Source organism: Prionailurus bengalensis, chromosome B1, assembly GCF_016509475.1.
Source record: "Prionailurus bengalensis isolate Pbe53 chromosome B1, Fcat_Pben_1.1_paternal_pri, whole genome shotgun sequence".
Classification (NCBI taxonomy): domain Eukaryota; kingdom Metazoa; phylum Chordata; class Mammalia; order Carnivora; family Felidae; genus Prionailurus; species Prionailurus bengalensis.
In genome coordinates, this window is record NC_057344.1 from 97,178,309 (window position 1) to 97,204,048 (window position 25,740).

The 25,740-nt window shown below is 35.2% G+C and overlaps 1 protein-coding gene across 1 annotated transcript; it reads right to left on the reverse strand.

Moving 5' to 3' along the window:
• Window positions 1–2,329: 2,329 nt before the first annotated feature.
• Window positions 2,330–20,345, reverse strand: PLK4 (polo like kinase 4). The gene is given in 17 exon segments (XM_043568786.1): window positions 2,330–2,969; window positions 3,379–3,485; window positions 5,265–5,405; window positions 6,707–6,854; window positions 7,002–7,093; window positions 7,187–7,320; window positions 8,044–8,109; window positions 8,112–8,192; window positions 9,199–9,301; window positions 9,858–9,962; window positions 10,798–11,165; window positions 13,238–13,338; window positions 14,410–15,430; window positions 18,228–18,342; window positions 18,425–18,520; window positions 19,324–19,419; window positions 20,079–20,345. Coding segments are annotated over 17 exon segments (2,907 nt in total). The 5' UTR covers window positions 20,109–20,345; the 3' UTR covers window positions 2,330–2,866.
• Between the last annotated feature and the right edge of the window lie 5,395 nt (window positions 20,346–25,740).

Below are 25,740 nucleotides of genomic sequence, written 5' to 3' on the forward strand. Positions count from 1 at the left end.
GTAGCAATAGATTCTCTGCTGTCTTCTATGCTTTTTTTCAAGCCTGGCAATTAATTCTATGACTATTATTCTAAATTCTTGTTCAGTTATGTTGCTTAAATCTCTTTTGATAAATTCTTTAGCTGTCACGTTTTCCTGGAATTTCTTTTGAGGAGAATTCTTCCATTTCATCATTTTGGTTAGTTTTACGTCCCTTATGAGTTTTAAAAGCTTGTTATATGATCTGCACCTTCAAGCACTGCTGTATTAAAGGGGGCAGTCATACACTGTCCAGAGCCTGGCACTTTAGGAGGTGTTTTTTGGAGAGTGTTACTTGCTCTCTGTTGTGACTGTGGTTATTTCCCTACCCGTAGTGATGTTTTGGACCCTCCACCAGGTATGCTTTGATTTGTTCCTTGAAGTAGCCCTGGAAAGGAAAAGAAACAGGAAAGAAAAACACGTAAACACACAAATAAACAAATAAAAACAAAACCCTAAAATCTAAAAACAATCCAAAAGCAAAATACCAGAAACACCAGCTACAAGTAAGGAACAGGGTGGAAGCAGTGCTGATAGAAGAGCACATCCAAAGAGAAAATGACAGGGGCGGAGGAAAAAGAAAAAATAAACATTGACCAGGCAGAGAGACTAAATGGCTTAATCCAGAGAGAGAGAAAGGAAAATAAGGAAGGAGGTGGGGAAAAAGAAATGAAGATAAAGTTACCCAGACAGAGAAACTATACGGCTTGATTATTCCAGAGAGAGAGAAAGGAATGTAAAGGAGGTATAGAACACGTATCAAGAGAATGGATTAAATATGTCTGTTTAAACAAATCAATAACCAGAGTAACCAGCCTAGAAGAGGGAAGAGGTAAGAAGGAGAAATGGAGGAGAGAATATATCCATATATCCAGAATTGTCCTAGAATTTATCTGGGCAATGCTGCAGCGCTGTTCTGGAGATGCTGTCCATCTAGTTCCACAGCATCCCGCTCCAGTAGATATGCAGTTACCCTGTGCTGAGGGGCATGGTTTGGTGTAGCCTGGTCCTCCCTCCACTGTGGGCCCGGCAGACCGATCCTGAGGCCCTGCCTTGGTGGTGGTGGGGAGAAAAATGGCGCCCCCCCAGTCTCTTCTCCATTACCTGGTGCCCAAATCACTCCTTTGGAGCCGTCCTCATTGTCCCGCAGGTGCAGATGGGGCTGTCTCACTCTGCCGACACCTTTGCCCCAGGGGCTTGGCTGGAATTTAAACTCCTGCTCTGTGCACCCCAGTACTGGGAAAGTGCCTCCTGACATGAGGTCCCAGCTGGTTTTGTTGTGTGCCCCAGCCCTTAAGGGGAGGGGACTGGTTTCTCCTGCTGCAGACTGCACCCCCGATCTACCACTGAACCCAGAGTTGGCTCCTCTCCTCCCTAGGTGTGTGAACAAGGCAGCTCTCCCCAGTCTGAAGATGGGACCTGCAGTTAAGAGATGGGATCCCTCTCCGTCCTGGTCTGAGGTTTTTCTCTTGTCCAGATAGTTTTACGCTTCCCCAGCCACTTCTCTTCCCTTTGTCTCTCACCAAAGGGCATCCCTCCCCTCCATGCCTACGTGGCCCGTTTTATCTCCCCCAGTTCACAATCACCCACCTACGGTCTCTCACGTTGTCCCCTTTTCTCCCTGGTAGATTCAGTCTCTTTTCTTCCCAGACTCTTGGGGTTCAAAGTCCTTTGGCTTCAGCCCTTCTTTGTTTGGGAGACGTGGGAAGTAGGATTCCCCTACTTCTCCACCATGTTTGCTCCACTGTATTTACTTTTGACTCACTATATGGATTTCTGTCTTTGTGAATTATCTGCTCATATCTTTTGTCCATATTTCTATTGGGTTGTCTTTTTATTATTTACTCTGCAATATATGTTGCAAATTATTTTTCTTCTCATTGCCTTAGGCAACATCCAAAACAATGTTGAATAATTGTGACATTAGTTATTTGTATCTACTAAATGGAATTAGCTCAAATATTTCTGGTTGTAAAAAACAGTAGGAAACATTAAGTTAAACAGCCTTTATCATGTTTACATAATTTTATTCCAGTCCTATTTTACCTTGAGTATTTCATTATGAATGGCTATTCCACTACCAATCTTTTTCTTCATCTTAATTATTGCATTAAGTTCTACATTGTTAAAATGTTTGTCATTAAAATATACAGATATTTTCAGATAAAGTTAGAGAAACAATGTATTTATTATTTGCAAAATTAATTCTAAAAATTTAACTGGTTCCTAAACAGGCAACAAAATTTTTAAATGAATTTACTAGTAATTTACTTTAAAATATGTTTTTAATTAAATGAATCAAAAGATAAAGCAACTTATTACTGTATTTATTATTTTTTTATAAAATGCATTTTCAGAAATGTTTCATTAGAAACTGGTGCTACAAAAATAAATATAAAACAAATATACATGTTTACATATGTTACTTATAACATAAATACACATTTACATGTTCAAATATTCAAAAACTCCAGCATGTTTTTTCCATGATTCTCAACATGTCTGAGAAGTAGGGAAAATAATAAAAAAAAGCATAAATATACCACACACCATTCATATTTTTGCTTTTAAAAGACTGTTCAATACAAACATATGAACACAAAGTTTGGGGGCATTTGTTCTAAAAGCAAAGTCAGGCATACTATTTTAATCTATGACCAGTTCATATTTATAAGTTTTATTCTGCTTTGTTTTTTCATTAGGTTATATCCATTATGGTACAGGTTAAAACTGTCTTTTACAGAAAGGCTTTCTTAAAGGCTTTATTTATATTAAATAAAAAAAGTCACTTTACTTGAAAGCCAACAAAGTTATTTATTAGACTTAAAATATCTAAAACGAGTTTTAATCATTCAAAATTAGGATTTGGATTAGAAAACATCAAAAGGATGGAAGAAAGACACTGCAATTTCTGTTTGATGTATTCTGGTAGTTTTTCATTTTCTCCATACCTAAGTGAAGCAAAGAAAAAAAGACAAAAACATAACTTAATTACTTGGTTTGTATGTAAGTACCAAAAGGCATATTATATTTTTCAGTAGTTCTTCAATGAGAAGAGGCACCGCAGAAAAACTATACAAAATCATTTGAGTAGATACCTAAATCAAGTTAAGCATATCCAATGTGTTTCCTTTTAAAAGAGACCACTTTCCAAATGTATTTAAATAATAAAAAGAAAATTAGGTCAAAAAACTGGAACCGGCTATATATATAATTTCTAAAACAAGTTTAAAATTGGATTCTTTATTAAATTGAAGGCCCTAAAGAACATACAAAACCTTATTAAATCATTTATTTCAATATATAGAGAAAAAAATTATATCAAAGGGCTAAATGTCAACCATTATTCTAAGAACTTACCTAGTTGTTTGACCATTTGGTGATGTGTAACTGATGGAAGACACTCCTGCTTGCACAACCAACTGGGACCCATCATTGAACTGAACCCACACAGCTCCACTAGTTAACTAGAAAAACAATAAATGCAAAATTACTATATAGTAGAAGATTTAAAGTTCTTAAAAGTTACTCATGTTTAACAGGTTTTTCACATAGTTAAAAAAAAGCAACCCTCTCAGATAACTACAAATTTGGGGCTGTGATGGTAGTAACACTGAGAATATTCATATCTTTTTAGATTATTCCTTTAATAGCTGGGACATTATAATATTAAAGTTATTCTAAATGAATCCTTTTTCCCATTTATTTCTACTAGTATGTTGGAGTAGTTTTGCATTCTCTCCCGTGACCCCTACACCTCATTAGCATTTCTAAACAAGAAGAGATTTAGGAAACAAAAGTAACATTTTCTTAAATTGTAAGATTTCTCTGTATTTTCTGTCCTTAGGTTACAGAATTTCTCTTCTACCTGAGAATGTTACAACTTAGCTTTTGTAACTTGTTCCTTTAGTCACTGATATTTGATATAGTCACTAATATACAATGTGCCACTCCAAACAGCAGAGAGGAGACATGGACACTGGAATCAAACAGACCTGGGTTGACATCCAGATTCTGCCAACTAACGAGTAGGACTATGCAAGTCAGTTAACAATTATAAGCCATAATTTTACTATCTATAAAAGGAGATAACACCAACTTTACTAGGTTTTATTTTGGGGAATAACAAGACAATATATATGAAAAACATGGCACCGCATAGCAGGTACTCACCAAATGCTGAGTTCCCTTCATTTATTTCCTACCCACAGAAAGGTTTAGGCTGAATTTTAAACTTCACTGGCAAGTAAAAATTACATGCACTATGCTCAAGTCTCCAACCTTCAAGCTTTCAGATAATATACACATTTAGGCTCATACCTACATATAATTCTGTAAGTTTGGAAGTCAACGTAGACTTAATTTTTAAATGCAAAAATCCTTTTCTGCCTAATGAAAGTTACTATAGTAATAGATTACAAAAAGTTTCTAAAACTTGAATGTCATAAACATCATTCTCAATTCCTAACAATCAGCCACTATCATGACACTTCTATTCTGCCTTTTTTTTTTTTTTAATTGAAGCATAGTTGACATTCAATGTTATGTTATATTGAACTTCAGGTATATAATACAGCGATTCAACAATTCTATACAGTATTCAATGCTCACCATCTGTCACCATACAACTATATTCCCTATATTATACTTTTCATTTCTGTGACTTGTTTCACAACTAGAAGTTACAAACTAGAAGTTTGTAACGCTTAATCTCCTTTACCTAGTTTGCCAATCCTCTTCCCCTCTGGCAACTATCAGTTTGTTCTTGTTCTCTGTGTTTTTATAAGCTTGTTTCTGTTTTTTTTTTTTTTTTTTAGCTTTCACATGTAAAATCATATGATATTTGTTTTTCCCCTGACATGTTTCACTTAAGGCCCATCCATGCTATGACAAATGGCAAGATTTTATTCTTTTTTATGGCTAATATTCCATTGTATATATGCACATACATCTTCTTTATCCACCTATCAATGGACACAAGGCTTTAGAACACTTGTTTTTAAAACTTTAAAAACAAAATCACCTATACCTTAACAATCTGTTATCAACAATACCTAGATTCTTCCAAGTGTATACAAATAAAAAATGTCAAAATGTTTAATATAATCAATGTAAAAAAGGTATAAAAACTTACTTGCAAAGAGAAATTTGCAAGTAATAATTTATATTTTTTGGTAATTGTCTAATCAGTATAAAAACCAAAGAAATTCATACTAAGAAAATTCACTTTTCTAAGAACTTCTCACCTGTGTAGCCCAACCAACATTTTTCACAAAAACAGATTTCAAAAGTTGTGCTGATTTAGGAAAACAATCTTTTAGACTACTAGAAGGGATGTTTGTTCCAGAAGCTGCAGCTGTAAGGCCATGTCCTTCATTTGTAACCATCTATAAACATTAAAAGGAAGATATTATTCCCCAGCCAAATTCAGCAAAAATAGAAGATGACTGGATTTTCATTAGCTTAAAATAATTTTTTAATAACAAAGTTAAAAACTTGAAATATAAACATATAAACAATAAGCTTCAGATTTAAAGTACTAATAAAAAAATGTAAATATATAACTACATTACAGAAAATTAGAAAAATGCAGAAGAAAAATCACATAGTTGCAATTTTCATGTGGGAAGTTTTTCTTTTTTTTCCCAAGGTATAATTTTTCATAACTGCAATTATAGGATATATGTACATGTGTGTGAGTATACATACATACATAGATAAATTTATTTAATTTCGCATTTTTTCCTATATTGCTGTAGTTTTTATTGGCATGATAGTTCACTGAATAAAAATTTAATAAGTTTATGTAACCATGAGACTATCATGGATATTAAAGCAGTAAATGATATTTTACTAGTAAAAATAAAATGAGGGGCACCTGGGTGGCTGAGTCAGTTAAGCATCTGACTTCAGCTCAGGTCATGATCTCATAGCTGTGGGTTTGAGCCCCACATTAGGCTCTGTGCTGACAGCTCAGAGCCTGGAGCCTGCTTCACATTCTGTGTCTCCCTCCCTCTCTGGCCCTCGCCCCCCTCACACTCTGTCTCTATCTCTCTCTCTCAAAAAGTAAATAAACATTAAAAAAAAATAAAATGATACATATATTAAAATATTTAGCTTTTTCCTAGAGGGGTCAGGTTAGGCCTCACTGAGGTAACATTTAAACTGAGACCTGAAGGGGTCGTCTAGGTGGCTCAGTCGGTAGAGTGTCTGACTTCAGCTCAGGTCATGATTTTGTGGTTCTTGAGTTTGAGTTCCGCATCGGGCTCTGTGGTGACAGGTCAGAGCCTGGAGCCTGCTTCAGATTGTTTCTCTCTCTCTCTCTCTCTCTCTCTCTCTCTCTCTCTGCCCCTCCCCTGCTCACACTCTGTCTCTCTCAAAAAATAAACATTAAAAAAAAAACAAAAACAAAACTAAGCTGAGACCTGAAGGATGAGAAAGAATTAGCCATTAAGAAGTTGGAGAAAAGTTCCAAGTCAAGTGAATAGCATATGAAAAGGCCCTGAAAGTTTGACTTTCTTGAAGAACTAAAAGAAGGCTCCTGAGGCTCAAGAATAGAGTGTAAAGTAGGAAAGGAAAAAGTAGGCAGGTGATAGTAAGGCCATTATAAGGAATTTAAATTTTATATGAACGGCATGAGGCAATCACTGAAGAGTTTAAAGTATAAAAGTGACATATATTTACTTACAGAAGGATTAAATATTGGTTCCTGTTTTGGAGAAGCAGCACTATTTATGCCCATTTTACTCAAAGATGCTCTCTCCCTCATCAAGTAGTTTGGATCCACAGAAGGAAGAGGTGATAAGGTCTTAGGTGAACTAGTAATACCAGGTTTTCTGAAGGGGAAAGAAATGTTCAAATATATTCCCTTAAAGCTTTCAAATTACAGAAAACTAAAAAGTGTTCATAATGTAAACATCAAACATTTTTTTACCATTTCCTACACAATTTAGGCATATTTAAAAAAATTTTCAAGCATTTACCTTCCTATGATTATTGGGAAAAATGGAGCACTTCCACTTTTCTTTTCCTCTTCTGAAATTATTGATTCCAGTGCTAAGCAAATATGATGGCCCTATTTAAAAAAATAGTGCTTTTTGTCATTACTTCACCTCATTTGGAATCACTATTAATTGGTATGAAAAACCTATCACAAGTATGTACATACCTCATTTGCATGGTCCATATACATTTTTATTTCCCCTTTCAAGCTATTAATTTCACTTTCACCTTTTAACGTATAAGATTTCCCTGTCTTTTCAATCACCTGAATTAAATCTTCGGTTTTGTGTATCTTTGCTCCTTAAAGAATAAAAAGAAAACCATTCTTTCATCATTTCTTTAAATATTCCTGTTTATATTCATTACCATACCAGTACATAATAGCTCCTAGATAAGGTATCATTTATATTCACTCACTGATCAGAAATAAAATGAGGCTCTCAAAGTATTCGATAAATATAGGCCATCCATTTTTCTTTTCTGCATATATCTGATTTATATCCAATACTTTTATATTTTAAAAAATTACTAATCTCATACAAAAACATAATTGAAAGATAGTTATATGTGCACTGTGTGAGTGTATGTGCTAGGTGTCCCTTAAAGGAGGGAGCTTTACTGATTAAAAATTAAATCATCTTTATAGAACAAATTTAGAAAATAATATTCTCTGGTTCAACCCTATCCTTGTGCCACATTTATAATTCTCATAATTTGGTATATGTCCATTTGAGGTTCTATAAGCAATAGGATATTGTTTATTTCATGTAATTTTGTACTATCAACCTGAATGTTGTTAAATTTGAGCTAAATAGGGAAAGAGGACTAATACACATATTATAGAATAAGTTTATTATGAAAGTATATATAAATACAAATTTGTTAACATAATTAACATACACTGTGCTGTGTAATTTATTTGTATGACTATACATCTTAAAGATTTGTGGTGCTGAATTAAAAAAAAAACTACTAAATTATAAACTAAAGGGAAAAAAATTACCATTTTTAAATGGTACTTACCATCATAAAACCAGACCTCAAAATCAGCACCAGGGGAATTCTCCATCAAAATGCATTTAGCGTATTTGTAAAATAAGTGATTTTGGGTGACTTAGATCTTACAAGGTGTACAAATCTGGAAGCATACTGATATTTTCGCCAGTACTTCTCTAGGGGGAGAAAAAGAAAAAAAAATTATCTAATATTAGGTAATATTAGGAAATAAAGTGTTGATTTGACATACAAATTTCACTGAAAGTTTAATAATTGATATCTACTCTTCCTCAAAAATTCAAGTTGATAGGTTAGTAACCTCATTACCAAAATAAGGTATTGTAGTGATGTAAGTCTATTATTTTAATGAAAACTAAAGATAGTATAATACAATTCTCCAGAAGTATATAACAAAATCTGATGACTAGTATCATGATTATTTAAAAGAAATCTTTCTTTGAATCATTGACTCCTTATTATAAGTAAAGATTCCAGGAAAGTTTTAATAAATGAAATAAAAAAATTTCTACCTGAGATATCAGCATCAGACTCTCAGGAAAAGATATGGTTCTCTTTATGTTAGTAAAGCATAGAATTTTGTGGTCCCAATATACAAAAGTAAGTTTTTGCAATTCCCTGTAACTATAGTCACTTACAGTATTTAAACAGTCTTGTCTACCTGTTTGCATTTCTAATAGGGTTAGGTTAGATATATTTTCTTGTTTGTTTCTAAAGTCACCTCAGTGACATCTTACTATTCAATATTTAATTCCCCCCATCCATAATATCCAGAAACTGGACAAGGAGTCATTTGGTTAACCATAATTATAAATCATCACTTATGTAGCATAGTTATGGTTTTAAAAGTCAAGAATTAGATATTTCAAGTTGAATTTTAAACATGATTCTAGACAAGTTAGTAACTAAACAAGTGTACAGATTATATTTGTGTGATATATGACTAATATTCCAGTTAGTTTTTATTTAAATATGTGACAACACAGAATATGAATAAATTTGGATTTGGATTAGTAAGGTCTACCACATCTCACCACATATAAAGTATGAGAACGTGAGCTACAGCCTGCCTGAAGCAAGACATTTACAATCTATGATATTCTCATATATAGAGTTTATGTATATATAAATTATCTAAGTTTATTCCCTGGTAAATTTACATACCTGGTAAATTGTCAAAGCTATACCTACTGATGTTGTCAGTAGGGGACGGTGGTCTATCAGCAAGAGGAAAACCTCTTCCATCATTTGGATAATAAATAGTGATCTGCCAAAAAATTGTTTAAGAATTCTAATTATATGCCATTAAGTTAAAGTGCTGTATTTCGTTAATAAAATTTGAAGAGCTCACATGTAAAATTAAAATATTATTTTATTGAAAATGCTAAATATTCTCTAGAAGTCATTATTTTGCTTTTCAAACTTAAGCTTAAAGTTCAGATTTTGCTACAAGTTATAATTATTTTTGAAACCACAATAATTAAATATATCTAGTATACTATTTTACTTTTTGAATTTAAGAGATATTATCATATTAAGAAAACCAATTTTTTAAAAGATTTTTTAAAGTTTATTTATTTATTTTGTGAGAGAGAGAGAGGGAGAATCTCAAGCAGGCTCTGTACTGTTACCATGGAGCCAGATGCAGGGCTCCATCTCACAAACTCTGAGCCAAAATCAAGAGTCGAATGCTTAACCAACTGAGCCACCCTGGTCCCCCAAGAAAACCAATTTTTAAAACTTTTAACAATATCCCTGTAGAATGAATTGGAATGCTAAATGATAATTTGAAGTTGCAAGATAATAAAGTAAAGCCACATTACCATGTTTCCGTCACTAGATATTTGAAGAACTTCTTTCACATATTCTTGAGATGTATGTTCCTTTAGAAGCTCCACACATACCTCCTCTGAATCAAGTATACTAACCTTAAAAAAAAACACACACAAAAAGACTAAAATTTAATAACAATACTCTTGTTTACTACAATAACTCTGACATATACAATACTTAAAAGTACTTAACCATAGCAGAAACAAAACTTAAAGTCAAAATCAAGTGGCTGCTTCTCTGCAAGTCTAAACCAGGGGTGTATTTGAGCACAACTGTGAAACATACGGAGCAAAGGTAAGAAGGCATAATTAAGTGTGAAATGATAACCAGTAAGCAGAATGAAAGCAGAAGGTAGGGGTGGAGAATAAAGACTTTGAAAAGACAATAGCAAGCCAAACAAAGGCAAGACTGGGTGAAATAGAAAACAAGGTACAAACAGGAGAAAGATGGAATTAAAAAATAAAAATCACTATTTCCAATTCATACATCAATTTAAACTCTAAACTTGATTTTATGCATATTCCTTTTCTTTAAATAGTTTAGTATCAGATGTTAAAAAAAATTGTATTTTCTATTTTACCTTTCTAAGACTGGCCTAAATACAGAAACAAAAGTAAAAGATAACATTAATTTAGTAATTGCAGCTGTGAATAAAATAATACTTAACACAGTATTTAGCCAGTGTTATTTTTAAATATTTCTCATTATTAATAATTTAAAATTCAAAAGTTATCAGTATCAATTCACCATTCTTAAAGTAGCCAGAAGAAAGCAAGAGCTATTTTTCTATAAACTCCCAGTCTCTTTTCTTTTAAATGAGTTTATCATGTAAATATCAAAAGTACAGGGACTAAAGAAACATATTTGACACAGGAAACCATATACTCAAGGAAAATATCACATAGTAATTTAGAAAAATGATAGACATACCACAGCCTTTTTCGTTTTCTGTCTAATTGGTTTTAACCTGTAAGCAGTCAAAGGAGATGTGATGCTTCGTAATGTACGTTTCTGATAACCCAATGGTGGCTCCATACCCCTAGTCTTGCTTTGTTCAGAAAGAGGATCTGAGCCAAAAATAGATTCTTGTTGCATTATCTCAGGTTTACTTTGAAATGCAGTCATATATTTCATGGTATTCAGCTGTTTTGTAGAATGCACATTATCAGAAGCATTGGGGCTCTTTTTGGCTCGTGTATCAGTCCAAGCATTTCTTGATCTGTCCTGCAAATCTGGATGGCCCTGGAAATCTCTGTTTGGGCTAATGCTGTTGTGCTCGGCAGTTTCTCTTAAATGAGCTATAATATACACAGAATGAAGCAATTTAGTGCATAATTAAAAAACTGAGTCTTCACAACACAATGTCATGCTGGTATTATTTTAACAGGAATTTTTTTTGAGGTACAAAAGAGATCTAGTAAAAAATGCTCATATTTCTAACAAATACACAGTTTTATGATATGACATAATAAAAGAATGACTTTAAAAGAATATTTTAAGCCAGATTGAAAAGAAATACCTTTATACTCCTAAAACTAAGAAAATATATTATTATGAAATTATTTATTCAATCAAGGCAAAATCTAGTCACGTGGGGTCACTTACTAATTCTAAAACAAGCAACTGCCAATGCTCCAATAAGTACAGATTTGAGAGGAATTCCAAGGTAATCATTCTATGTAATATATAAATTTACTCTCTTTAAGCTGAGGACCATCTATTCCATCTTTACTTACACAATATGCAAGTAAAAGCAAAAACAATATACGAAATAGCTTTAATAATATTTAATAATACAGGCATATTTGCATCACAATCTAAAAGTTCTTGTTGAGGGGCGCCTGGGTAGCTCAGTCGGTTAGGCGTCCGACTTCGGTTCAGGTCATGATCTCACGGTCTGTGAGTTCGAGCCCCGCGTCAGGCTCTGTGCTGACAGCTCAGAGCCTGGAGCCTGCTTAAGACTCTGTATCTCCCTCTCTCTCTGTCCCTCCCCTACTCACACTCTGTCTCTCTCTCCTCAAAAATAAATAAACATTAAAAAAAAAAAAGTTCTTGTTGAATTTTACCCATATCTATTTTATGTGATTTTAGAGTTCACAAAAGAACATTATTTTTTTTTAATCCCTTAAAATGATTAGACTACATTCTAAGGCAATTTTTTAAATGCTAACCTCTAAATATTTGTATTGGAATTTTTTCCTTAAATGACTTCTTAGTGCATTTCCTCCCCCTACTCCCAATGACAGAAAATATTTTGTACCAAATAATATACTTTAAAATTGCAGCAGCACCAGATTATAAACAAGCTTATTTCTCCTTTTCAGATATATCCATATTACCAAATAAAAGTACCTATAAATACAACAGAAGGTTAAGTGTAAGATTACATACATGGCAATTTTATAGTTTAAAAAACATAAACTTGAATTATCATCATCAAGTACACATAAAAAGATTAATTCCCTTTTAGACTCTTGAAAAGAATATATAATTTTTAAAAAGAAAAAAAAAGAAAGACACTTGAGGTGACATAACAACTCTGCTTAGATTACAGTCATATTAAATACTCTTTATCTGAAGTAACATGATACTTAGTAAAAAATGATCTCCTCCTCCCCATATGTTTTCTTTTCTATTCTCTTTTTTCTCATCATTATTTTCCAACCCACCTTCTGTGAGTCTGTCATGTTCATTAATAAGAAATGTTTAACTTTCAAACTCTATACCTAAAATGACTTGGATGACAGCTGTTTAAAAATGTTTAGGTTTTGGGGTGCCTGGCTGGCTCAGTCAGTAGAGCATGTAACTCTTGATCACAAGTTCATGAATTCAAGCCCCATGTTCAGCCTAGAGCTTACTTAAAAAAAAAATGTTTAGGTTGTAGTGGTTGGGTACTTTAGCGTTACGTGAGGTCCCATCAATAAACCATGATGTCCATATCAGCCTCTACTTAAAAATAAGGTCAACCATCTTTTGATTATTTTATAGGCATTGATAGGTGCTTACTATAGATAGGCTGTAAGAGCATAGGGATAAAAAGTAAAGTTTCTGAGCCAGGCTGCTTTGGATTAGAATCCAGGGTTGGAATCCTGGCTCCCCTACTTATGGGAGTGTAGCTTGGCAAATTAAGCTCTGTATAACACAATTTCCTCATGTGTAAGATAGGGCTAATGATAATATCTTCTATTTTGTGTGTGAGAATTTAGTAAGTTAATATTTGTTAAGCATTAAGGACAGTAGCTGATAGAACAAATATTTAAAATGAGTAAATAGTTATTATTACCGTTACTGTAATATAGTTTATGGAAAATATATTTTCTTTTTTTGAAAATGTATTATTTTCTTAAGAAGCCCCAAACAGAAAACGTACCCTTTATTTGCAGATTCCCAAACCACTGTTGCACCATTTCAGTCTGTGATGTCTGGTCTGGATATGGAAAAGGAGTTTTTCCTGGACCAAGATGATTGAAGCTAAACAGAGAAAAAGAATTCTCAAAAACTAATAAAAAATTATCAGGTAATAACTTTTTAAGATAAAAATATTTTAAAAAGTAGTTATCTTTTGATCTGAATATCTGAAAATTTTAGGGTAACTGTAGAAACCAATATTTGCATAACCAAAATGTCTCTAAGAAGCTAAACTTCCAGACCAAAATGCCCATACTGTGACGTTTCTATATAGCTACTGCCCTCTTGTAATTTAAGCATAAAAACCAAAGAACAGAAAACGGATAAAATAAACACTACAGTAACTGAAAAAATTAGCCTTCATGTGAGAAGCAGTCAGTAATATGATTACTCATCATTGGCTCAGCCTCTGTGTGTGTGTGTGTGTGTGTGTGAGAGAGAGAGAGAGAGAGAGAGAGAGAGAGAGAGGGAGACGGAGAGGGAGAGGGAGCGAGGGAGACAGAGAGAGAGAGAGAAAGAGAGAGGGAGGGAGGGAGAGGGAGAAAGAGAGAGATAAAGGTGGGGGGAGAAGGAGAAAAGGGAGGGGAGAGGGTGGAGGGTGAGGAGAGAAAGAAAGAATGAATAGTTACTATTAGAGTACTTTAGGAATCAGACACATTTAATATACTTTGCACTACAGACCTGCTTCATATAAAATGAAAAATGAAAATAAAAATTCTAAAGTATTAAAATACTACAAAGACATTCATGAGCACATACACTCATTTTGAAAGTCTCTTAACTATAAGTAAAAATCATCATTCTGGGGGCACCTAGGTGGCTCAGTCGGTTAAGCGACTGACTGCGGCTCAGGTCATGATCTTGCAGTTCGTGAGTTCCCGTCTCGTGTCGGGCTCTGCACTGACAGCTCAGAGCCTGGACTCTGCTTTGGACTCTGTGTCTCTCTCTCAAAAATAAACAAATGTTTTAAAAAAATTAAAAAAAAAATCATTCTGATTCTCTAATAAGAAATAGAAATCATAGTTAAGAACATCTGATGTTAGAAAAAATTAACCCCCCTTAGTTAGGTGCAGCTTCATATTTGTGCTAATGTAACATTTATAGAAAAAATGCTTTTGATAGAATTATTCTTACAGTGCTTGATCATTATCAGGTCTTTCAAAAGATCCAGAACTATTGCATGTCTTTTCCTTAAAGAAGTGAAAAACATTGACATTGCTGTTTGTAGGTGAGTATCTTTCTTCGTCTACTCCTGATCTTTTGGATTTTGACAGCATTTCAGCTGAGTGACATCGTTCCATTGTATTTGTTTTTGCTCGAGACTGACTATTAAAAGTGCCAGATCTATCAGAGGAATGGGCTCTGCGAAGGTATCGAGAGTGTGGCCTTTCTTCTGCATCCTGGATTACTCTTCCCCTTCCACTATTACTGGTTTCTTGTTCTTGGTTTCCCCACTGAGTATAAAAACTGCTTCCATCTCCTGAAGAAGAAAAATCGCTTGTATTTTTATTCTTTGGAAATATAGTCATTTTATTTGGGAGTGGCTGACCAATCAAAAGTCGTCTTCTGTCAAATAAACTACCACTTATACTGGTACTGGAAGAAGCTGTAATTGCAGTAGAAATTGTGGCATGTCCACTGTCAATGGAGTCTTCTACAGTTCCTAAATCTTTACTTTTTGTTGAAGAATTTCGGGACATAAAAGGATGGTCTAATACTGAAGACAAACTTAAACGATCTGCTGGATTTCTACGAAGTAACTGGTGAATAAGGTCCTTGGCCTCTCTTGTCAAAAAAGTTGGCATTTCATAATCTGCCAATACTACTTTATTTAATGTGTTCTTGACTGTGTCAGTGTCAAATGGTGGTCTCCCAATAAGCAACGTATAAAACATACAGCCCAAGGACCAAACATCAGATTCAAGTCCATGTGCACTTCGAGTTGCAATTTCTGGTGAAATGTAATTAGGAGTTCCACATAACGTATAGTGCTTTTCATGTGGCATTTTCAATTGAGTTGCCAGCCCAAAATCAGCAATCTTGATGTTCATATTACGTGTAAGTAAGAGGTTAGAAAGTGTGAGATCCCGGTGTAATATACCATGAGAATGGAGATACAACATTCCTGTGATGATCTGGTGCATGAAGTGTCGAGCTGTTAGAACGCAAACAATAAAATTTACAATTTAGAAAATCTGAAAGGTTCAGTACTTACAGTCTTAGAATTCAGTATTTAGAAACCCAAGTACATGTGCCACAATATTACATTAGAACACTAGCTTGCAGCTTAGTAGTTTGATAAACCAAAATACTACTATGATAATTTCTTAAGATTTTTAAACTTTTAAAACAACTAGGCACTTCTGCTAATCTTTGTCCTTTCTAACTGATGCATTAAGGAGTTTAATATTATTAGCAATTGGGAGAGACTTGAGTAACTAGGGTACCCAGAAGGCCATAGCAATTAAGAGAAAATATTTATAATTGCACGAACAATTCATAAATACATTTTATTGTAAAAAAGAAAAAAAGAAAGCAAGTAAAGTTCCTCTGATGTCCTCCCAAGCCCTAACAAAAAAATAACCGCTATTAATAGTGTATATATATTATTTTACATAAATTTACAGAAACACACTGTAATAAATGTTATATGTAAAAAGGTATAGAAATATATAGATTCATTACTTTTTTCCCCACTTCACAGTATTTCTTGAAATATTTCCATATCAGTACACATAAATCTTCATTTAATTGCTATTAATGAGTAATTTCCGTTACTTCAAGATTACAAAAACATAGCAATAAACATTCTGGAAATGCTTGTTTTCTTGTGCATATGTATGGGGTGGTTCTCTATGTTAAATTCAAGCAACAGAATCACTGGGTTGAAGGATAAAATTTAGCATTTTAAGGAGCACCTGGGTGGCTCAGTCAGTATAGCATGAGACTCTTATCCTCAGGGTTGTGTGCTCAAGCCACACATAAAAAAAATTAGTATTTTAATACTTGCCAAATTGTCCTCCAAAAGGTTGTATTTTCATACACATCCTTGTTAAAAATTGGTAGTCTCAATCCAATGATTGAAAAAATGGTATTCCATTATCTTAGTTGGCATTCTTTTGATTATACTACAGAGTTTGAGCATCTTTTCATACATTTATTTATTGGCCATTTGTACTTTCTCTTCTGTGAAGTTTGCTTAGATTCCTTGCCCATTTTTCTTTTTTTTTTTTTTTTTTTTTTTTTTTTTTTTTTTTAACGTTTATTTATTTTTGAGACAGAGAAAGACAGAGCATGAACGGGGGAGGGGCAGAGAGAGAGGGAGACACAGAATCAGAAACAGGCTCCAGGCTCTGAGCCATCAGCCCAGAGCCCGACGCGGGGCTCGAACTCACGGACCGCGAGATCGTGACCTGGCTGAAGTCGGACGCTTAACCGACTGCGCCACCCAGGCGCCCCTTTTTTTTTTTTTTTATTTTTTATTTTTTTTCCTTGCCCATTTTTCTACTGGACTATCCTTTTTTGTTAAGCAGCCCTTGTATTTTTTTTTAAAAGTTTATTTATTTATTTTGAGAGACTGTGGGAGCTGGGGCAGGGTGGGATGGGGAAGGGAGGGAGGGAGGGAGGGAGGGAGGGGGAGAGAGAGAGAGAGAGAGAGAGAGAGAGAGAGAAAATCCTAAGGAGTCTCCATGAGGTCAATGTGCAGAGCCCAATGTGGGGCTCGAACCCACGAACTGTGGCCGAAATCAAGAGCCAGACGCTCAACCGACTGAGCCACCCAGGCACCCCAACATCCCTTGTATTTTTTTAAATTAATTTGCCAGTCATACAGTTTACAAATATTTACTCCTATCTTTGTTTTAAATTTGACCTAACCTTTTATCAAACACGTTCTTAATTTTAGTTAAGTCAAATTCATAATTCTTTTCCTTTATAGTTTTTATAGTTTGTCTTATTTAAGAAGGCGTTACTCTTACACAGTATTAAAAAAAAATGCAATACTCCTCATTAACATGCATACGAATATTTTTTAACTCGTATTATTACCTTGAATCAAAGAATATGAACATTTGCATATTCAATATATATGTTCAAACTGTTTTCAAATGGGTTATAGACTTAAATATACAAAAAGTGTAACAACAATCACATTTTAGCTTACCTGCAATCTCAGTTACCAGGGTGAGATAACTAGAAAACAATTATTTGTGTGACGACTTACAGACCTTATTTGATACTAATCTGAACAGTAAAAAGTTACTTATAAGAAACTGGAGAAGTTGAAACTGACTACACATTTGATAATAAGGAATTATTGGGTGTGATAATGATTCTGTGGTTACTGTTATTGTTTTTTTAAGTTCTGATCTTTTAAAGATATATACCAAAATATTTATACATACAAAGATGTCGATGTCTACAATTAGCTTGAAAATACTATGGAAAATTGAGGAATAAGAAGTGTACAGATGAAACATTTGATCATGAATTGATAGTTTTGGAAGCTGAGTGGTAACTTCATGAGGGCTCATTATACTACTCTCTCAACTTATATGTTTCACATTTTCTATAATAAATGATTTTAACAGTTATCTGTGTTTCACTTAGAAACTACTTTATAGACATCAATAGCATTATAAACAGTTTATTTCTAGATTTAAAAGGATACTAAATTGCTACCAATGATTTAATTTAAAATGTGGTTTTGGGGAAAGATGGATAACGAATTTCTCCTTTTACTTCTGTAATGCTTTAATTATTTACAGGAATTAGCAGCTTTTCTAATTTTGAGGGGATGAAAAGTCTCCTTTTCTAACCCAAAGTAATTGAAACAGTTTTATTAAGTGTTACAAAATAGCACATTCTTCAAAAACTAGTTTTTAAAGAGTAAAATTTATATATACCAAAAAAAAAAAAAAAAAGAAAAAGAAAAAGAAAAAGAAGCCACCTACCTTCATTTTCTGAGAATGGTTTCATTCTGTTCTTTAGATACCTGTTCATTTCTCCATTATGGCACATTTCTAATACTAGATATACATAATTGTTATCTTCAAAATAGTTATACAACTGAAATGTAAAAGGGCACAATAAGTGATAAAATATAAAAATTCAATGTTCTTAGGTTACATCTACAAAATTTGTATCTTACCTCTAAGATAGAAGGATGTTTCAATTGGCAATGTATTTTCACCTCATTTTGGACTCTCTGTACCATTCCAGCCTTGTACATGGCTTTTTTATCTATCTAAAAATAACATGAGACATTTAAATGTTGATAATAAACTTCTAAATGTGAAGTTTTCAAAAATTAACTTTGAAGAGAAAGTATACTTTAAAATATTGTTAAGTCCTTTTATCTACTTATGAGATCAATTTACTCTGTGTGTTTTCCCCATACACCTAACAAAGAGCTTGGCACAGTGAACATTCAGTAAGTTTACCCAATGCATTCTAGTATCTTCTCCCAACTGAAAGACTTTAATAGCACAGCAATCATATCTATAACAACAACAAAAACAACAAAAATCTAGCCAAACTTTATTTTTCCCCTGTTCCTCTTTTTCTTCTAGACAAGCTTTAAAACAAAACTTCCCTTCCCTTTCCCTGCTTTTTAAGATAAGTGATTCTTAATTTGCTTGTGTACTCCTATTAGAATGACCCCCTAACAATCAAGAATACTTTAGGTTGTTACAGTGTAATATAGAACTATGCACAAGTAGTACTCATTATTATAAACAAATTATTTGTTCTTTGATGTCTATCAATTACTCCAAGTTTTCATAATAAATACTAGGTTTACTGAACATTAATGAAAATAAAACACTTACTTAAGCATAGTCAAGGTTCTCCTAAGATATATCTGTAAAGTCAATTGCTGGACTTGGCACTAATTGCTGGACTTGGCACTATTGTCTTCTGCCTAAGGAATGAGTTCTCTCTACCCATAAAAAAAAAAAAAGGCTCACAGGTAAGGAGTTTCTGGCATCTCAACTCATCTCTCTAATTACTTGCAAAGTAGAGGTGAAAATTTGATTAATATATTCTTACCATTTTGATTGCAACTTCCAAACCAGTGTGAACGGACTCGGCTCTGTAAACACCAGCAAATGATCCTTTACCAAGCAGACTGCCAACTTTAAAATCCTTAAAAGTTAAAATGAAAGAACATGTGTGATGACTCACAGGAATAAAGAAGAAAGAGAAGAGACTGGAAAAAGACGATAAAATGGATCGGGAGGGGAATAGGAATTTAAATTCAAGCAGGTATTACACCTCAATAGAGCAGGTGTCTGGGGTGGAAAGCATGTTGACGCCTTGCGGGGATCCCTGAAAGTCTAGGCTTGGCTTCAAGATACAGCACCCTAATGAACTGCTTCCTCAACCTCAATGCAGCTTCAGCACCTTGCTCCCATCTCCAGCCAACCCCTGGGAGCAGAGGGCACGGGTGGAATCCCGCCGCAGCTCCCGCCGGAGGTAACCGCCATCCCCCAGGAGAAGGGGGAGGCAGCTCTGCCTTGTTCTAGCGCGGCAGCCCCAGCGGGATAGCCAACTTGAAGCCTTGGTGTTTGGAGACAGAAGGGCGGGGCCGCGAGCGACTCACCTGTACCCCACCACCCCAGCCAGAGGGGCGGGGCGCTCCGCCCCTAGACAGGCAGGCCTGGCGGTTAGGACTCTCCCAAAGCACCTCAGCGCCCACCCCGCAGCCGTTAGATTCGTCTGGTCCCCCTTCTGCAGCAGTCTCGAGTCCCGCCACTCCAACTCCCCCACCGCCCACCCCGCGGGGGATTGCCAAGTCTTTTCACCTCGATCTTCTCCCCGATGCAGGTCGCCATATTTCCAGGCTCAGGCCTGTGCTCCCCAGATTAGCTTCCTTCACGCAGTCCCTTCTAGGCAGCGCTCCAAGCAGCCAGCCGGTCTTGGCGCCCATCAGGCTTGGCTCTCTAGGCCGCCGCTCCTGGCGACGGCTGCACGGCTACCGAATGGCCTCCCGGGCACCTTCCGAGACCTGGGCGGCGCCTCTGCGCTCCCATTTTGAAAAACTCCCGCCGATTGCCGTCCTTGCCAGACTGGTGGTGACGTAAAGAGACCGGCCGCTGTGGAGAGGCTGCGCCCGGTGCGCATGCGTAACGGGCTCTGCTTCACGGCTTGCTGAAGTTTCATTAGGGCCTAGGACCGGAAGTGCTCGGGCGTCTTGTGGCAATACTGGGAAATGTTGGCAGTCAAACTTTCAGAAGACCGGGTTCGCTGTGAGTAAACGAACTAGACTGAAAGAGGAGACTTACAGCTGGTAGGCTACTCAATTCACGGTCTGGAAAACTAGTTCCATTTCTGTAAAGGATTTTAAGAGTTCAAACGTTTAAACTTGACAGGAGAGCATAGGAAAAAAAATATTACCTAGCTTAAACACCATTTATACCTCTGTTTATTCCATCGGTTACTGCAATGAATGTGTGCGGTGCTTTAAGAAATTGAACTCTGTTCTTTATTTTTGGCATATTGCTATGAATTATAATGTCATTTGTATAGCCACTTAATATTTAAGAGATCTCACACTATTGATCAAAAGAGACCTTTATAAGATTGGAATGATCCACTTTTTGCAGATGAAAAGATTGTGGTATTCATTGAGGATTTATAATGAACTACTACACAAACATAGATCTTCTGTTTATAAATGGAAAACTGTTTTCTTTTACATTAATGGATATATTAAGTTTACTTACGTTTGTCTACTTGCAAACTAAAATACTATTTAGAGAAAAGTCAACTTTTCCCTTCATTTCTGGAATCCTTCCTTAAAGGTTATATGTTCTAATGCTTGAACGGTTGGTTTCAGAGTCCAGTCTTCCAAGTAGCCTTGCTTTGCCGTTGAATTTTTAGAAATTCATATAATTGACTATCCATACTGGGTTTTTTTTTCTTGAGGGGGGCAGGATGTTAATCCTTTATTCCATTAATATCAGGTATTATATTGACTTTTTTAAAAAGGCAGTTTTTCTTTTGTTTTTTGTTTCTTTTAATGCGAGTGTAGTTAACATACAGTGTTATATTAGTTTCACATGTACAATATAGTGATTCAACAATTCCATACATTACCCAGTTCTCATCATGACAAGTGCACTCCTTAATCCACATCACCAATATCACCTATCCAACACCCCCCCACACACACTTCCCCTTTGGTAACCATTGGTTTGTTCTTTGTAGCTAAGAGTCTGTTTCTTGGTTTGTGTGTCTTTTTTTCCTTTGACCATATGTTTTGTTTCTTAAATTTCACACATGAGGGGCACCTGAGTGGCTTAGTTGGTTGAGCATCTGACTGTTGATTTTGGCTCAGGTCATGATCTCATCCTTTGTGGGTTTGAGCCCCACATCAGGCTCCATGCTGGCAATGGAGAGAGCCTGCTTGGGATTCTCTCTCTCTCTGCTCCTCCCTCTTTCTCTCTTTCAAAATAAATAAACTTAAAAAAAAATTACACACGAGTGAAATCATATGGTAAAGCTTTCTATGACCGATTTATTTGGCCTAGCCTTATTACTCTCTAGCTCCATCCATGTCATTGCAAATGGCAAGATTTCATTCTTTTTATGGCCGAATAACATTCCGTTATGCATATGTATGTGTATATATACATACACACACAATGTTGGCTATTCTGGATTTTTTGCCTCTCCACATAAATTTTAGAGTTTTTGGTTTAAATTTTTTTTTTAACGTTTATTTATTTTTTGAGACAGGGAGAGACAGAGCATGAATGGGGGAGGGTCAGAGAGAGGGAGACCCAGAATCTGAAACAGGCTCCAAGCTCTGAGCTGTCAGCACAGAGCCCGTCGCGGGGCTCGAACTCACGGACCGCGAGATCATGACCTGAGCCGAAGTTGGCCGCCTAACTGACTGAGCCACCAGGCACCCCTAGAGTTTTTGGTTTTAAATTTTGTTTATTTTTTGTTTGAGTATAATTCACACAATATTACTTTAGTATCAGGTGTACAGTGATTCAGCAGCTCTATACATTATGCTGTGTTCCACCAGAAGTGTGGCTACTTTCTGTCACCATACAATGCTATTATAATATTATGGACATATTCCCTGTGCTGTGCCTTTTATTCTGTGACTTATTCAGCCCATAATTAGAAGCCTATATCTTCCATTCCCCTTCATCCATTTTACACATCCCCCCACACTCTTCCCTTCTAGCAACCATCAGTTCTCTATATTTATATGTCTGATTCTGCTTTTGGCTCGTTTATTCATTTTGCTTTTTAGATGCCACATATAAGTGAAATCATATGGTATTTGTCTTTTCTGATTTCACTTCATACTTCATGTGTGTATCCACGTTATTGCAAATGGCAAGATCTCATCCTTTTTCATCACTACGTAATATTCCTGTGTGTGTGTGTGTGTGTGTGTGTGTGTGTGTGTGTGTATTCTTTACCCATTCATCTATCTGTGGACACTGGGTTGCTTTCATATCTTGGGTATTGTAAATAATGCTGCAGTAGACATAGGGGTGCATATATCTTTTCATATTAGTGTTTTGTTTTTTTTAGGTGAATACCCAATAGTGGAATTACTGGATCATGTACTATTTCTATTTTTAATTTTTTGAGGAACCTCCATACTGTTTTCTACAGTGACTGTAACAATTTACATTCCCACCAACACACACAACAGAATGCCAGGGCTCCTATTTCTCCACATCCTCATCAACATTTGTTATTTCCGTTCTTTTTGGTTCCAGCTGTTCTGACAGGTGCAGGTGGTATCTCATTATAGTTTTGATTTACACTTCCCTGTTTAATGATGTTGGCCTCTTTTCATGTGTTTGTGGCCATCTAGATGTCTTCAAAAAATTTTTTTTTAATATTTATTTTTGAGAGAGAGAGAGAGAGTAAACAAGGGAGGGGCAGAGAGGGAGGGAGACACAGAATCTAAAGCAGGCTCCAGGCTCTGAGCTGTCAGCACAGACCTGACATGGGGCTTGAACTCATGAGCTGTGAGATCATGACCTGACCTGAGCCAAAGTCGGATGCTCAACTGACTAAACCACCAAGGCACCCTCGATGTCTGTTTTAGAAAAATGTCTCTGCAGGTTCTCTGCCGATTTTTAATTGAATTATTTGTGTGTGTGTGTGTGTGTGTGTGTGTGTGTGTGTGTGTTGTATGAGTTCTTCATATATTTTGGATATTAACCTCTTGTCAGATATATCATTTGCAAATACCTTCTCCCATTCAGTAAAGTGCCTTTTTGTTTTGTTGATGGTTTCCTTTGCTGTGCAAATGCATTTTAATTTGGTGTAGTTCCAATATTTATTTTTGCTTTTGTTTCATTTGGCTCAAGAGTCATACCTAGAAAAATGTTTCCATGGCTGCTGTCAAAGAAATTACTGCCTATGTTTTCTTCTAGAAATTTTATGGTTTTCGGTCTCATATTTAGGTCTTTAATCCATTTTGAGTTTATTCCTGTGTATGGTGTAAGAAAATGGTACAGTTTCACTCTTTCGCATGTGGCTGTCCAGTTTTCCCAGCACCATTTATTGAAGATTCTGTCTTCTCGCCATTGTATGTAAATTCTCGCCTCCTTTGTCATAGATCAACTGACCATATAAGTGTAGGTTTATTTCTGGATTCTCTGTTGTATTTCATTGATGTATGTGTCTTTTTTTTTTCCCCCAGTACCCTGTTGTTTTCATTATGACATCTTTGTAATCTCTCTTGAGATCTAGAATTCTGATGCCTCTAGCTTTTTTCTTCTTCCTCAAGATTGCTTTGGCTATTTGGGGTCATTGGTGGCTCCATACAAATTTTAGTATTATTTGTTGTAATTCTGTGAAAAATGCTATTGGTATTTCAATAAGGATTGCATTGATTCTGTAGAGTGCTTTGGGTATATGGACATTTTAAGAACATTAGTTCTTCCAATCCATGAGCATGGAATATCTTTCCATTTATTTGTGGCGTCTTCAGTTTGGTTCATCAGTGATTTATAGTTTTCAGAGTATAAGTCTTTCACCTTCTTGATTAAGTTTATTCCTAGGTACTTTATTCTTTTTGGTGCAGTTGTAAATGGAACTGTTTTCTTAATTTCTCTCTCTGCTACTTTGTTATTTAGTATATAGAAATGCAGCTGATTTCTAGGTATTAATTTTGTATCCTGCAAATTCACTGGATTCACTTATTCTAATAGATTTTTTGGTAGACTCTTTAGGTTTTTCTACATAAAGTATCCTGTCATCTGCAAATAGTAGCAGTTTAAATTCTTCTTACCAGTATGGATGCCTCCTCTTTTCCTTGTCTGATTGCTATGGCTAGGACTTTTGGTACTATGGAGAATGAAAGAGAAGAGAATGGACATCCTTGTCTTGTGCCTAATCTTAAAGGAAAATCTTTCAGTTTTTTACCACTGAGTATGATGTTAGCTTGTATTTTTCATATATGACCTTTATTATGTTGAGATATGTTCCCTCAAAACGCACTTTGCTGAGAATTAATATTTTCAGATGCTTTTTGTGCATCTATTGAGATAACATGATTGTTTAATCCTTTGTTTTATTAATGTGTATAACATTGATTTGTGAATTTTGAACCATCCTTGCAGCACAGGAATAAATCCTGCATGAATATTTGAATGGTCCTTTTAATGTATTGTTGAATGTGGCTTGGTAATATTTTGTAGAGGATTTTTAACATCTATGTTTATCAGAGCTATTGGCCTGTGGTTTTCTTTTTTTGGAGTGTCTTGTATGATTTTGGTATCAGGGTAATGTTAGCCTCAGAGAATGTATTTGGAAGCTTTTCTTCCTCTATATTTTGAAATGGTTTGAGGAGAATAGGTATTGAATATTTGGAAGAATAGGTATTAAAATTTGGAAGAATTCACTTGTGAATCCTTCTGGTCTTGGACTTATATCTTTTGGTAGTTTTTTGATTACTGCCTCAATTTTGTTACTTGTAATTGGTCTATTCAAATTTTGTATTTCTACCTGGTTCAGTTTTGGAAGATTGTATGTATCTAGGGAATTTATCCATTTCTTCTAGGATTTTCAGTTTGTTGGGACATTATTTTTCATGGTATTCTCTTATAATTCTTTGTATTCCTGTGGTATCAGTTGTTACTTCTTGCCTCCATTTCTGATTTTTTTAAAGTTTATTTATTTTGAGACAGACAGAGACAGCGTGAGTAGGGGAAGGGCAGAGAGAGAGGGCAGGCTCCACACCTTCAGCGTGGAGCCCAAATGCAAGGCTCAAATTCATGAAACCATGAGATCATGATCTGAGCCAAAACCAAGAGTCAGATGCTTAATTGACTGAGACACCCAGGTGTCCCTCCATTTCTGATTTTATTTTTATTCTTTCTCTCTTTTTATCTTGATGAGTCTGGCAATGAGTTTGCCAATTTTGTTTATCTTTTCAAAGATCTAGCTCTTGGTTTCATTGATTTTCTCTCTCTCTCTCTCTCT